The sequence below is a fragment of the Amblyraja radiata genome, chromosome 10 (genome assembly GCF_010909765.2).
Source record: "Amblyraja radiata isolate CabotCenter1 chromosome 10, sAmbRad1.1.pri, whole genome shotgun sequence".
NCBI lineage: Eukaryota > Metazoa > Chordata > Chondrichthyes > Rajiformes > Rajidae > Amblyraja > Amblyraja radiata.
Genome location: NC_045965.1, coordinates 52,976,780 through 52,989,539, shown reverse-complemented (window position 1 = coordinate 52,989,539; position 12,760 = coordinate 52,976,780). Strand labels below are relative to the sequence as shown.

Sequence of the window (12,760 nt, the reverse complement as noted above, 5' to 3'; positions counted from 1 at the left end):
TCTAACATGAACAATGATGTTGTGATCTAGAAGGTTCTGCCTGAATGGTTGCAAGGAACAGACCCATTGGTAACTTTCAAAAGGGTACGAGATAACGGGTGCTTTAAGGGGAGTCATTTTTCTGGGCAACTTGACTTAAATCAAGTCACTAAACACTAATGTGAATGTGCCAAATAGTTTCCTTCGATGTTCCCTGATTGCTTGATTCAACGCACAAACATTGTTAGTAGCAATCTGTTGCCTATTGAAAGCAAGAAATAAATAAGAGATTGGCATTCTATGATCAGAAAACCTCTAACAATATTGCTTACTGTACCAGCTGTGTTACACTGATCACAGCCCTGAATCATGACATCACTTGGCCAGGCATTCAGACGAGGACAATAGTCACACCCCCAGCGGGCTCCATTATTTATAATACAAGAGGACGTGTTACCTATGGAGGGATGGTACCAGCTGGCACTTCAGCTCCACAGACACACCACTTTGTAGCAACTTTCCCACCATTCCCAGCTGCACAAGGACGACAGAAAGGTTCTGTTGGTTGAACAAAGATTGCACTCACTCACCAGTGATGAGAAATAAAGTATAATGCATGAAGCAATTCAAGCTAATGGCAGCAAGAAAACAAATGATGTGTGTGTGTGTGTGTGTGTGTGGGAGAGAGAGAGAGATCCAGTCAGGGGTTGTCAAAATTCTCTTTAGATATTTTAGTATGAAAGTGCAGATAATATAAAACATGTTAACATAAAACTCTTTGTGCCCTTTCAGAAATTCTACCTGAGATTAAATAACAAATTTTTAACATTGATGGTTATTCCTGGATACTCATATTTAAAATGCTAAGCTACTTGACTCAATGTCTCCTCCGCAAATTAATAATTTGTGTGGTAAATGTACAAATGTTATTGTGCTTCTTGAAATTCACCTCGGGTGGAATTAATTGGTTGACTAGTTCCAGGTAAACTCCATGAGAATTGCAACTGGTTTATAAATTCACCAAGGAGGTCTTTAGTTGAGCAAAGCAGTTTGGGGGCGGTCAGCCACACACAAACAACCCTGTTAAAGCTATCTGAGCAGAGCTGGGTCATTTGATCATAAAACAAAATGCTTGTCAAAGGAACGGTCTGAAAAAAATAAATAGATGCTGCCAAGCTGAGCCTTGGTGGGAGTTGGGGTGGAGCCAGGCGGAGTCAGACTTCGCTCACAGGAGATTTACCTGAAAGTGAGTGGAAAACAGCGAGGCCAGGCAACACCCACAAGATTCTGGAAACATCTGCCAAACTGCAGAATGCAAACTGACAATGTATTTACTTTATTCTCCGGGAAGGCTGCCTGGTGCAACGCATCATCGCCCTCACCGGCGTGGAAACTGCACTGATTAGTTACCTGCTTCAAGACGGTCTGTAAACGATCTGGAAACTGAACACCTTAGCCAGCGAGAGGGCTGGAATAGATCAAGGTGAAATCGTGGAAAGAACATCCAATCCGGAGCCTGTGTGATTCCAGCGAAACCATCCTGAGACGTTGGACTATTTGCAGGTTCAGCTGATAAAGCTGCAAAAACTCGTTGCAATTGCAGTATTTCATGAAGTCTATCTTGACCGAATTTTTTTTTTTGGACTGCTTCATAACAGGTCGCATCTACATTAGATATAAACTTTGTCTTGAGAAAACCATCGTGTGAGATTGCACCGCTGGGTGAAGCACATTATTAATGAGGAGCGAATTGCTGGAGAGATTCAACATGGAGGGATAGCACTGATTTGAAGGCCAGCGTTAAGAAAAGCTGCCTCGGCCGACGACTGGGGAACTCCACAATATCTTGTCTTGTGAGATCATTTCAACTTTCCTCAACGCCAGCCTGGGAGATGGGACATAAGCATCGTCATTGCTGGAACAAGTAAGGAAGAGAATTAGGCTATGAGTTGTGCTTAAAGATACTGGGTGATTTCATAGGATGGGCTCGGAATTGTGGACAGTGTGAACGATTGCATCTTATCAACCTGCACTCTTATTAAGGAGTTTCCTTTGCACTCAAAGCATATACAAAGTGGAGCATGCATCTGAGACTGTGTTATTAATAATCTTCCAGGTAACCCGAATGAAAAACAAATACAAATGGATGATACTGAAGGCATAACATTGAATTTTAAATATCTGCAGCAAATTGAAATGAAGAATCGAGTCTGGTGTGAAGTGGATGCTACTTTCTAACTCATGAAGTTGCTACTCTCTGATCTCATGCGGCATCCCACAAGTTCTCTCCAAGTTCTAACCCTATGAATCTGGTCGATTAACATGGACGATTTCTACCAAACAACCATTCAATTTCGAAGTGTGTAGGAAGGAACTGCAGATGCTGGTTTATACCGAAGAGAGACACACAAGGCTGGAGTAACTCAGCGGGCCGGGCAGCAGCTCTGGAGAGAAGGAATAGGTGACGCTTCGGGTCAAGACCCTTCTTCAGACTGAGACTCGCTTGAGATTTACTGTTTGTTATTTTTTCCCGGCATCTTGTATATTTTTGCAGGCTGGCTTTAATATTTATTTCCCCTTTGGTGAAGGCTGGGCAAACATCTCCAGATGCCGGAGCTATCGGAGATCACACCCGGCCGTTCCCCTGCAAACCCTATACGGATCCAGCAGAGCATCTTGGAGGATCAGGTGGAACTGTGGTGGTTCCAAGATCTCAAACGTTCGATCCTGTGTTACTCGGTGGCGGTGGTGCTCATTCTGGGGACCGGGTTGGGGGGAATCGTGTTATTGTCCACGGCAACTAGTAAATCGAGCGAGTGGCGGCTGGGAGTCGGGACTGTCATGTGTCTCCTGGCTTTGGGCATCCTCCTAAAACAGTTACTGAGCTCCGCCATCCAGGATATGAACTGCATGAGGAACCGGACCCAGATCAACAAGCTAAGGAGTGGAGGGCTCATTGATTATTTGCTTATTTTGATTGCTGGGTCTGTCATACTTATTTGTGGCTACGTGCTGATAATCCTGGCGAATTCCGACCCTCGCCTCTCACCGAGGTCCTGGAGCGACATGTTCATCGCTGGTGTTGCCATTACATTGTCCGGCTCCATTATCCTCCTTGTCCTCTTAGTCTACAGCGTCATCTTCAAATTTTGTCCCCATATAGTACCCGGGGCTTCAGGTGGGGGAGAGCTGAGCATCTATGTAATATCTACAAGCACTGCACAGGGGAGGCAAAGGGAAGTCTCATCAAGTGCAGCCAACTTGATCTGAAATGGGCACTGACTGACTGTTCAAACAGTGAAATGACTGGACTAATGTGCCTCATTTTTATGGTGAACATTGAACAAGTAACGCCACGAATAAGCTTTTTTAACAAGACCAATTAATGCCAGTCGAGATCAATTTGTTTGAGTAATCTTGAATTTTGGTGGAGACTTGCGGTGGAGGGCATTGACTACGAGAAGAGATTTGAGATTTGCTGATGAAACTATTTATCTGTTGATGATCACAAATGACTAGAGTCTTACAATTGTAGCTGTCACAAAATGACACTCACAAAAAAGCGCTTTGGGCTGCAGAAGTTCAGAGGACTAAATAGAATTAATGTCAAACACAAACATGCTATGCCTCAGCCAAGTCACTAACAAAAGGTGCTGTGTGGCTGCTAATAATAAATGCAAATACATGTTAAATATTTAAGAGTGGAATTGTTTTCTATTCATCTCGTTACCAGTACACCTTTGTTATTTAATCTGCCTGATCCATTATCATCTCTCTTACTTAATGCCTTTTTTAAAAAACTGTTGCAGCACTTACTGTTTGAATAAGTACATTTCCGGCTGTTTATTAGTTAAAAATATCTTCCTGGGGTGGTAATGGTTTCAATACTTTGGTCATTTGTTGTTGAGGCATTTCTATTACGCATTCTTTGTTTAAAATGGACTTTCTCATTATGGAGATACAAGGGACTGACGATGCTGGTTTACAAAAAAGACACAAGATGCTGGATTAACTCGGCGAGTCAGGCAGCATCTCTGGAGAACATGGAGAGGTGATGTTTCGGGTTGGGACCCTCCTTCAGACTGATTGTTTTGCTTGGGGTGTGGGTGTAGAAAGCTGGAATTGAGGACGGCCAGGACAAAGCATGGCGAGTGATAGGTGGATACAGGTGAGGGGCGGCAGATGGCCAGAGATTAAAAGATAAAAGGCATGACGTAAAGATAGAATAGGTGTGAAGTGTGAAGCCAGAGGAAGGAATATGTGGAGACGGAGGTGGAAGGGGACAAATAGGTGCGGATCTGGGGGGAGGGGGGGGGGGGGGGGGGGTTTTAGGTTAGTATTTTTACTGTTTTAATTATTTCATCATTTGGCGAGCTTGGAGCAATTACTTGACATCAAGGCGGCATGGTGACACAGCGGTAGAGTTGCTGCCTAAAGGGCCTGTCCCACGAGCATGCGACTGCATGCAGCAAGCGCGACCTAATGTGGTCGCTTGAGCCATAGGGCCTCGCGGGGCCGGTCCCACTTCGATCGCCGCAGCCGTATGGAGTTGTGCGGAGCTGGTCCCGACATCACGCGGGGCTCCGAAAAACTGACAGTGTCCAATAATTCCGCGCGGCAACGGCCTGCCGGCCTGCAGCCTCATTGAGGCCGTACGCACCGCCTCGACGGGCGTGCGCAGCGTCTTGACGGCGTACGCCTTCGCTTGAACTTCACTCGTACGGGATCACTTGACCTCCGCTCGGCCCCCGCTTCCGGTTTGGTCGCGCTCGCCGCATGCAGTCGCATGCTCGTGGGGCATGCTCGTGGGACAGGCCCTTTACAGCACCAGAGTCCAGGGTTCGATCCTGACTATGGGTGCTATCTACAGGTTTGTACGTTCTCCCTGTCACCTGCGTGGGTTTTCTCCAGGGACCTCCAGTTTCCTCCCAAACTCCAAAGACGTACAGGTTTATAGGTTAATTGACTTGGTAAAATTGTAAATTGTCCCTAGTGTGTGTAGGATAGTGTTAGTGTGCAGGGATCGCTGGTTTATGTGGACTCGATGGGCCAAAGGGCATGTTTCCACACTGTATCTTTAAACTAAACCTAAACAAAAAAACCAGCCTAAACCTCTTGAAGAGATTTTATTTCAATGGCACCATCAAATTTGAATAGCGTGCATAGTGTGGTTATATGTTTTTTATTTGTTACGATCATATCCTATGAGACCCCTGTTACACCAGCATGTAGCAAGGCCACTACAATTGATAGTCTTCCACATTTCAGCTTGAATCTTGAAATCTTCACTGCTGAGCAGGAAATTGACAATTATTTCACCGCAGTGTTAGTGGTATCCTTCCAGTGAGTTTAGGTGCCTATAGTGGGTAATCCAGGTCACTGAAACATATGAAAAGAACAGAAACCGTTGCTGCCGGGTATATCAAGGGCTTTGGGCCAAGTCTGAGGTCTTAGAGCATAGAACGTAGACAAGTACAGCATAGGAACACGCCCTACAGCCCATAAGGTCTGTGTAGAACAAGATGCCAAGATAAACTAATCTCATCTGTGGCAGATCTTTACCACAGAAGGTTGTGGAGGCAAAGTCAGTGGCTATATATAAGGCAGAGATAGTTAGATTGTTGATTAATACGGGTGTCAGAGGTTATGGGTAGAACGTTGGAGAATGGGGTTAGGAGGGAGATATAGATCAGCCGTGATTGAATGGCGGAGTAGACTTGATGGGCCGAGTGGTCTAATTCCACTCCTGTCACTTATGATCTTATGATCATCTGCCTGCATATTCCCCCATTCCCTGCATATCCATGTGCTTAACTGAAAGCATCTTAAACGCCACTATCGTATATAGCTCCACCACCACCCCTGGCAGTGCGTTCCAGGCTCCACCGCCCCCCCGTGTAAAATACTTCCTTTATACATTGCCATTTTTACTTTAAAGCTATGTCCTGCGATAATTCCACCCAAGGAGAAAGATTATTTCTTAATTTTCAAATACCCCTTTCCTCTATTGATCAAAGGCAGCAGTGGCACAATTGTATTATCAATGTAAGACAATGAGAGGAATAGATCGGGTAGACACACAGAGTCTCTTGCCCAGAGGAGGGGATTCGAGAACCAGGGGACATAGGTTGACAATGAAGGTCACGGAAACATCACTAAATGTGTCATGTACTGTAAATGCAAGTTTGCTGTTTCTTTTGCTACCTGCTGGTAGTGTCATAGTGTCAAACAGCTGGGAAACAGTTCACACCTTCACAAGTTGTAGGAGTAGAATTAGGCCATTCAGCCCATCGAGTCTACTCCGTCATTCAATCATGCCTCCTAATCAAATTTTCCCACCTACTGCCCATAACCCTTGACACCCATTCCAATCAAGAATTTGTCTATCGCTGCCTTAAAGTTATGCACTGACTTAGCCTCCGCAGCCCTCTGTGGCAATGACTTGCAGAGATTAACTACCCTCTGACTAAAGAAATTCTTCAGCCCAATCTCTCCATGCCGACCAAGATGCCCCACCTGCCTGCATTAGGCCCCTATCCCTCTCAACTTTTCCTACCTATGTACATGAACAATGACTTTAAAATATTGTTATAGTACCTGTAATATTTTCAAGAAAAGTGAAGGTGCTTAAGGTGTTCATGTCCTTCTTTCTAGATCACTCACAATAATACATTGGAGTTTCATCTTCAGTTCCTGTGATGCCCAAAATATTCCTGGAGCACTGGAAAGGCAATCACCCTGCTGCCACATTCCTACGTTGTCATACATGGATATTGACCATTTAGAATCGTCTTCCTTGTTATGTGTGTCAAGGAAAGACCTTGTGTTTGGCATTGATGGTGCAGGCTGAATGAGTAATGGGCCTGTCCCACTTTCACGACCTAATTCACGACCTCTGCCGAGTTAGCCCTTGACTCATTCTCACTGCATGGTCGTCACGAGGTCGTAGGATGTCGTTGGTAAGTCGTAGGTAGGTCGTGATGCTAGTCGTAGGTACTCATGGCATCAAGCAGGTCGGGGCGTTTTTTCAACATGATGAAAAATGTCCACGAGTAAAAAAGGTGGTGAATTAGGTCGTGAAGGTGGGACAGGCCCTTTACAAGTGCAAAGGAGACCATGTGCCCATTGGAAGGAAAACATGAAAACACATTTTGTAGGATTATTTTATTTGCTTCATTTATAGAATATTTAAGAATTAAATTATAAGAATATTATAAGAATACTTTAAGAGTAGTTGGTCATCTACTCTAAAACATTGAAGATGACTGGAAACCTAGTGGTTTTAGAAAAATATCAGGGATCTGGTGTCCTTGAGGTGATTAACCCCTCTCCACACAGTTCTAGGGCTGTGCATTTGCCATCTTGGAGCCTGTGGTTTATGGCTGAAATATTTTGGGGCCTACTTGCCATGTAATTCCCCAGGCAAAGTGTTTTTTCTCCAGAAACAAGAAGAATTAACAAAGATCATTTACACGAGGAAATTATGTGATGGATGGACATTCAAAAGGTTAATGCCATTTGTGAGGAGATGCAAGTCACAAATTTATCTCGTGAGGTTGAGGAATGGCCATCTTATTCAGAAACATGGAACTGCAACTGCTGGTTTAGAAACAAAGACACAAAGTGCAGTCGACACTGGGTCAGGCAGCATCTCCGGAGATTATGGATAGGTGAGGTTTCGGGTCCGAAGAAGCTTCAGTTCTTCTGAAGAAGGGTCCCGATCCAAAACATCAGCTATCGATGTTCTCCACAGATGCTGCCTGGCCTGCTGAGTTACTCCAGCACTTTGTGTCTTATTCAGATACGGGCAAGAATGGGGAACTTGCTGTTGTGGCGAATTAAAATGATTCATATATTGGGAAATTGGATTTATTCTTAAGGGTAAAATATAAAAGACGTGCTATAAGGTGAAAGTAGAAAGATTTAACACAAATCGGAGGGGCGAATTTTTCACACACAGAGTGATGGTTGTATGGAGTGAGTTGAAGCAGAAACTATACCAACATTTAAAAGACATTTGGACAGGTACATGGATAGGTAATGGATATGGGCCAAACGCGGGCAGGCGGGACTGGTGTAGATGGGGCAGCTTGGTCAGCATGGGCAAGCTGGGGCGAGGGGCCTGTTTCTGTGCTGTATGGATCTATGACACTATGAGCGGGTATGAAGGAACTGCAAGTGCTGGTTTAAACCGAAGACTGGAGTAACTCAGCGGGCCAGGCAGCATCTCTGGAGAGACGGAATGGGTGACGTTTTGGGTCGAGACCGTTCTTCAGACTGGTTAGGGATAAAGGAAACGAGAGATATAGACGATGATGTAGAGAGATAAAGAACAATGAATGAAAGATATGCAAAAAAGTAACAATGATAAAGGAAACATGCCATTGCTGGCTGACACTATGATGTAAGAAAGATAAGGGAGGAAGTTTGCATGGAGCAGGAACCCCAGCATGAAGCAGTTGGGCCGAATGGCCTGGCTTTAGGCCACCGTGCTCTATGTTGTTGCAGAGCAAGGTAGTGTAATCTGTAATATACTCACTGCCCCGTTTCTGGCTGACATTCAGGTGCAGCAATAACTGAGCTCTGCCCAAGCATGTCAACAGCTTCAATCTCCAGGGGGGCCTCTTTGTATTAATTGTTAAGAGAACACGGCAGGTATCTCAGCTCCCTCTCCTACACTAGGTGCCAGAAGGCTTCCAAGTACCAGGTACTCAGCCTTTGAATTCAGCTCCCCTGCACTTCCAATGCACATTTTGTAGCTTCGATCATCCCAAAGCCCTTCAAAACCTACTTTGGAAGTGTATCACAGCTGCAGGGTGGGAAACACAGCTGCCAACTTGCACAAGAGCATCCACAAACAGCAATGCACTAACAGTCAGATTCATCTGCTTTACAAGAAGTGGAAACAAGGAAGTGCATGGGGTTCGTTTACAAAAGAAGGAACAAAGTACTGGACTAATGGGCCTGTCCCACTTACGCGACTTTTTCGGCGACTGCATATACCTGTCATAGGTCATTGCAGGTCGTCGAAAATTTTCACCATGTTGAAAAACCAGCGGCGACCAGAAAGACGCTACGACTCTTTGGGCGACTGAGGTGACTACTCACGACCGTACAGGTGACACCCCGGCGACATGTGGCCGTGTGAAGCCTGTATGGTCGTGAGTGGTCATTCCTTGTTCTGGTCGCTGCTGGATTTTCAACATGTTGAACATTTTCGGCGACCTGCAACGACCTATGACGGGTGCCGGCAGTCGCCGAAAAAGTCGCGTAAATGGGACAGGCCCATAACTCAGCAGGTCAGGCAAACAGCCCTGGAGAACATGGATAGGTGATGCTTCAGGTCAGGACCCTTTTTCAGACTGATGGCGGTGGTGAGGGTTGGGGGGGGGGGGGGGGGGGGAGAAAGTTGGAAGAGAGGGCCAGGACAAAGCCTGGTGAGTGATAGGTGGATACAGTTGAGGTTGTATTTTGATAGGCAGATGGTTCTGATTAAAGAAAGGGTCCCAACCCAAAATGTCACCCATCCATGTTCTCCAAAGGTGCTGCCTGTTCCACTGAGTCACTCCTGCACTTTGTGTCTTCAATCTGTTTTATAATGTTGGTTTAGAGATAAGTATCAGCCAGAACACTATATGGGTCAACATGGCTCAAAATAGTTTCATGGAATAGAAACCTTCAATTAAAGAGGAACGATTCAATATCATTCGAAACCAGAAGCCAAAACCCCCCAATTTCTGTACCCAGTGACACGTACCATGGACACTACCCCTGTGTGTACAAATGCTTCTGTTTGCTGCTAGGAGTTGGGTATATTTCTCAGTGGGAATAACACATATACATTTTCACTGTCCTTTAAAACTTGTTTAGTTTAGTTCAGAGATACAGCGCGGAAACAGGCCCTTTGGCCCACCGAGTCCGCGCCGACCAGCGACCCCCACACACTAACACTATCCTACATACGCACTAAGGACAGTTTCCATTTTTACCTAAGTAAATTAATCTACAAAGTGTACATCTTTGGAGTGTGGGGGGGAAACCGGAGCACCTTGAGAAAACCCACGCAGGTCACAGGGAAAATGAACAAACTCCGTAGACAGCACCCGTAGTCAGGATCCAACCCGGGTCTCTGTTGCCGTAAGGCAGCAACTCAACCCCTGCCGTGCCACCCCAAAATGTAGTCTATTGTAAATTTCAACATGTAATGAATGCAGGAAATTCTTCTGGAAGGGTGTGGTGGAATATTGCACAAACCATGAATATATATCTGGAGATTTCATTGCAACACTTCCACATAGAACTATTCTAGCCCAGTGGCGCAACTGGTAGAGCCCCTGCCTCACAGCGCCAGAGACCCAGGTTCGATCCTGACTACGGGTGCTGCCTGTACAGAGTTTGTACGTTCTCCCCGTGACCTGCATGGGTTTTCTCCGAGATCTTTGGTTTCCTCCCACACTCCAAAGACGCACAGGTTTGTAGGTTCATTGGTTTGGTATAAAGGTAAATTGCCCCTAATGTGTGTGGGATAGTGTTAATGTGCGGGGATCGCTGGTCTGTGTGGACTGGGTGGGCCAAAGGACTTGTTTCCCAGCTGTATCTCTAAACTAACCTAATCCACCCCGTCAAACTGGCATATTACCCTACCTCCAATCATTTTATAACTGTTAAACATGAAACAGCCAATCTTGTTCTGAACACGGCAGACCAGATTTTGCTCATTAAGGTTCCAGCACTCGGCTTTATTAACGAATGATTAGACAGCAAGTTTCAGTGGGTCCATCTGCCCCCATTATGCACAGTAATCAAAGATTCTTGTCTGGGTAGCCCTGCGGTTTCAGAGTCTTCCCTTTCCCAGTGTCTCAATCAGAGACTCGCGCGTTAAAAGTGCACGTGTAGGTTCAGCCAGTAATTAGGGAAGTAAACGATACGTTGACTTTTACTGCAAGAGGATTTGGGTAGAAGGTTAGGGATGTCCCACTGTAATTACATTGTGCCCCAGTAAAATCACATCTCACGCCTCATTTCCCCACCAAAGGATAAAGCTGCAACTGATGGAGAGCAGCAAAGTTTCACCAGTTTGATTCGTGACCTGGCGTTACTGAGTGGGTGCATCACTGAGTTGAGAACAATAAAAGGTGATCTCATTGAAATGCACAACATTCTTATAGCGCTTGACGTGTTAATTGAAAATCATTGAACGCCATGCATTAGGCAATGGACGCTCACTAAATCTACTCGGAAATATTATGGCTTGTCCATTCTGGCTCAAATCGACAATTAGCTCAACCGATGCTTCTACAAAACCTCCCTGGAACTGAAAGAGTCTTATGCCCTCAGACTGTGAAGATAACAATAACAGAAGCCGATTCAGGTATGGGCCACTAAGTCCTTAATCGCTAATATGGTCATAAGGAATAGGAATAGAATTGGGCCATTTGGCCCATCAAGTCTACTCCTTCATTCAATCATGGCTGATCTATCTCTCCCTCCTAACCCCATTCTCCTGCCTTCCCCCCATAACCTCCGACACTTGTACTAATCAAGAATCTATCTCTGCCTTAAAAATATCCACTGACTTGGCCTCCACAGCCTTCGGTGGCAAAGAATTCCACAGATTCACCATCCTCTGACCTTTCTCCTTATCTCCTTCCTAAAAGAACGTCCTTTAATTCTGACCTCTAGTCCTAGGCTCCCCCACTAGTGGAAACATCCTCTCCACATCCACTCTATCCAAGCCTTTCACTATTCTGTATGTTTCATTGAGGTCCCCCTCATTCTTCTTAACTCCAGCGAGTACAGGCCCAATGTTGAAAAACGCTCATCAAAGGTCAACCTACTCATTCCTGGGATCAATCTTGTAAACCTCCTCTCCAGAGCTAGCACATGCTTCCTCAGATATGGTGCCCACAGTTACTCACTCCGCTCAGCTACAAGATCCGGGCTGATGTTGTATATCAGCGCCACCTTCCTGTATTCCCCTAATTTCCTTTGATTCTTTTAATATCTAAACATGTGTTGACCTCTGGCTTGATGATACTCAGTGACAGAACGACAGCACCTTCTTGGGTAGAGAACTCTAAAGATTCACTGCCTTCTGGTGAAGACATTTCTTCACATGACTGGAGACACAAGAGATGGTGGAATCTGGAGTGATGAGCAAGTTGCAGGAGGGAATCAGTGGGTCAGACAGCATCCGTGGTGGCAGAAGCATTTCAGCATTGCGGGTTGAGACCCTGCATCAGGACTAGTCTTCACATGATTGCTCTGAATGACTGATCACTTATACCATGGGCCCGCATTCTGGGCATCCAAAGAAACATCAAACTGCACAATTAAGATGTCAAATACAATACGAATGCGTTTCATGAGATCACCTTTTATCCTTCTAAATTCAGTAGAGAACTGGCTCAGTAATGCAGAAACAATGAACTGCAAATGCTGGTCAATATACATAAGGATCCAAAGTGTAACTCAGCAGGTCAAGCAGCATCTCTGGAGAACATGGATAGGTGGCGTTTAACATTGAGATCCTTCTTCATACTGACATTTTGGGTCGAGACTCTTCTTCAGACTGGAGAAGAGTCTTGAACCAAAACATCACCTATCCATGTATTCCAGAGATGCTGCCTGAGCTGCTTAGTTTCTCCAGTACTTTGCATACCTACTGGCTAACTAATGCCAAGCCAAGAATAAAGCTGGTGAATCTCCGCCTCTCTCCCTCAGTAGCAAGGTGATCTCCTTTGGTAGGGAGACGAGACATTAGATGTGGACACAAAGTGCT

General features: G+C 45.3%; 1 protein-coding gene across 1 annotated transcript; it reads left to right on the top strand.

The window, feature by feature from the left end:
* Positions 1-1,190: 1,190 nt before the first annotated feature.
* tmem125 (transmembrane protein 125) lies at positions 1,191-3,677 on the top strand. The gene has a single exon (XM_033028861.1). The coding sequence runs from the start codon at positions 2,587-2,589 to the stop codon at positions 3,247-3,249; it is 663 nt and encodes a 220-aa protein (XP_032884752.1). The 5' UTR covers positions 1,191-2,586; the 3' UTR covers positions 3,250-3,677.
* Positions 3,678-12,760: the final 9,083 nt, after the last annotated feature.

Coding starts and splice junctions, on each gene's coding strand:
- tmem125 (XM_033028861.1), top strand. CDS start 2,587: ATGCCGGAGCTATCGGAGATCACACCCGGCCGTTCCCCTGCAAACCCT.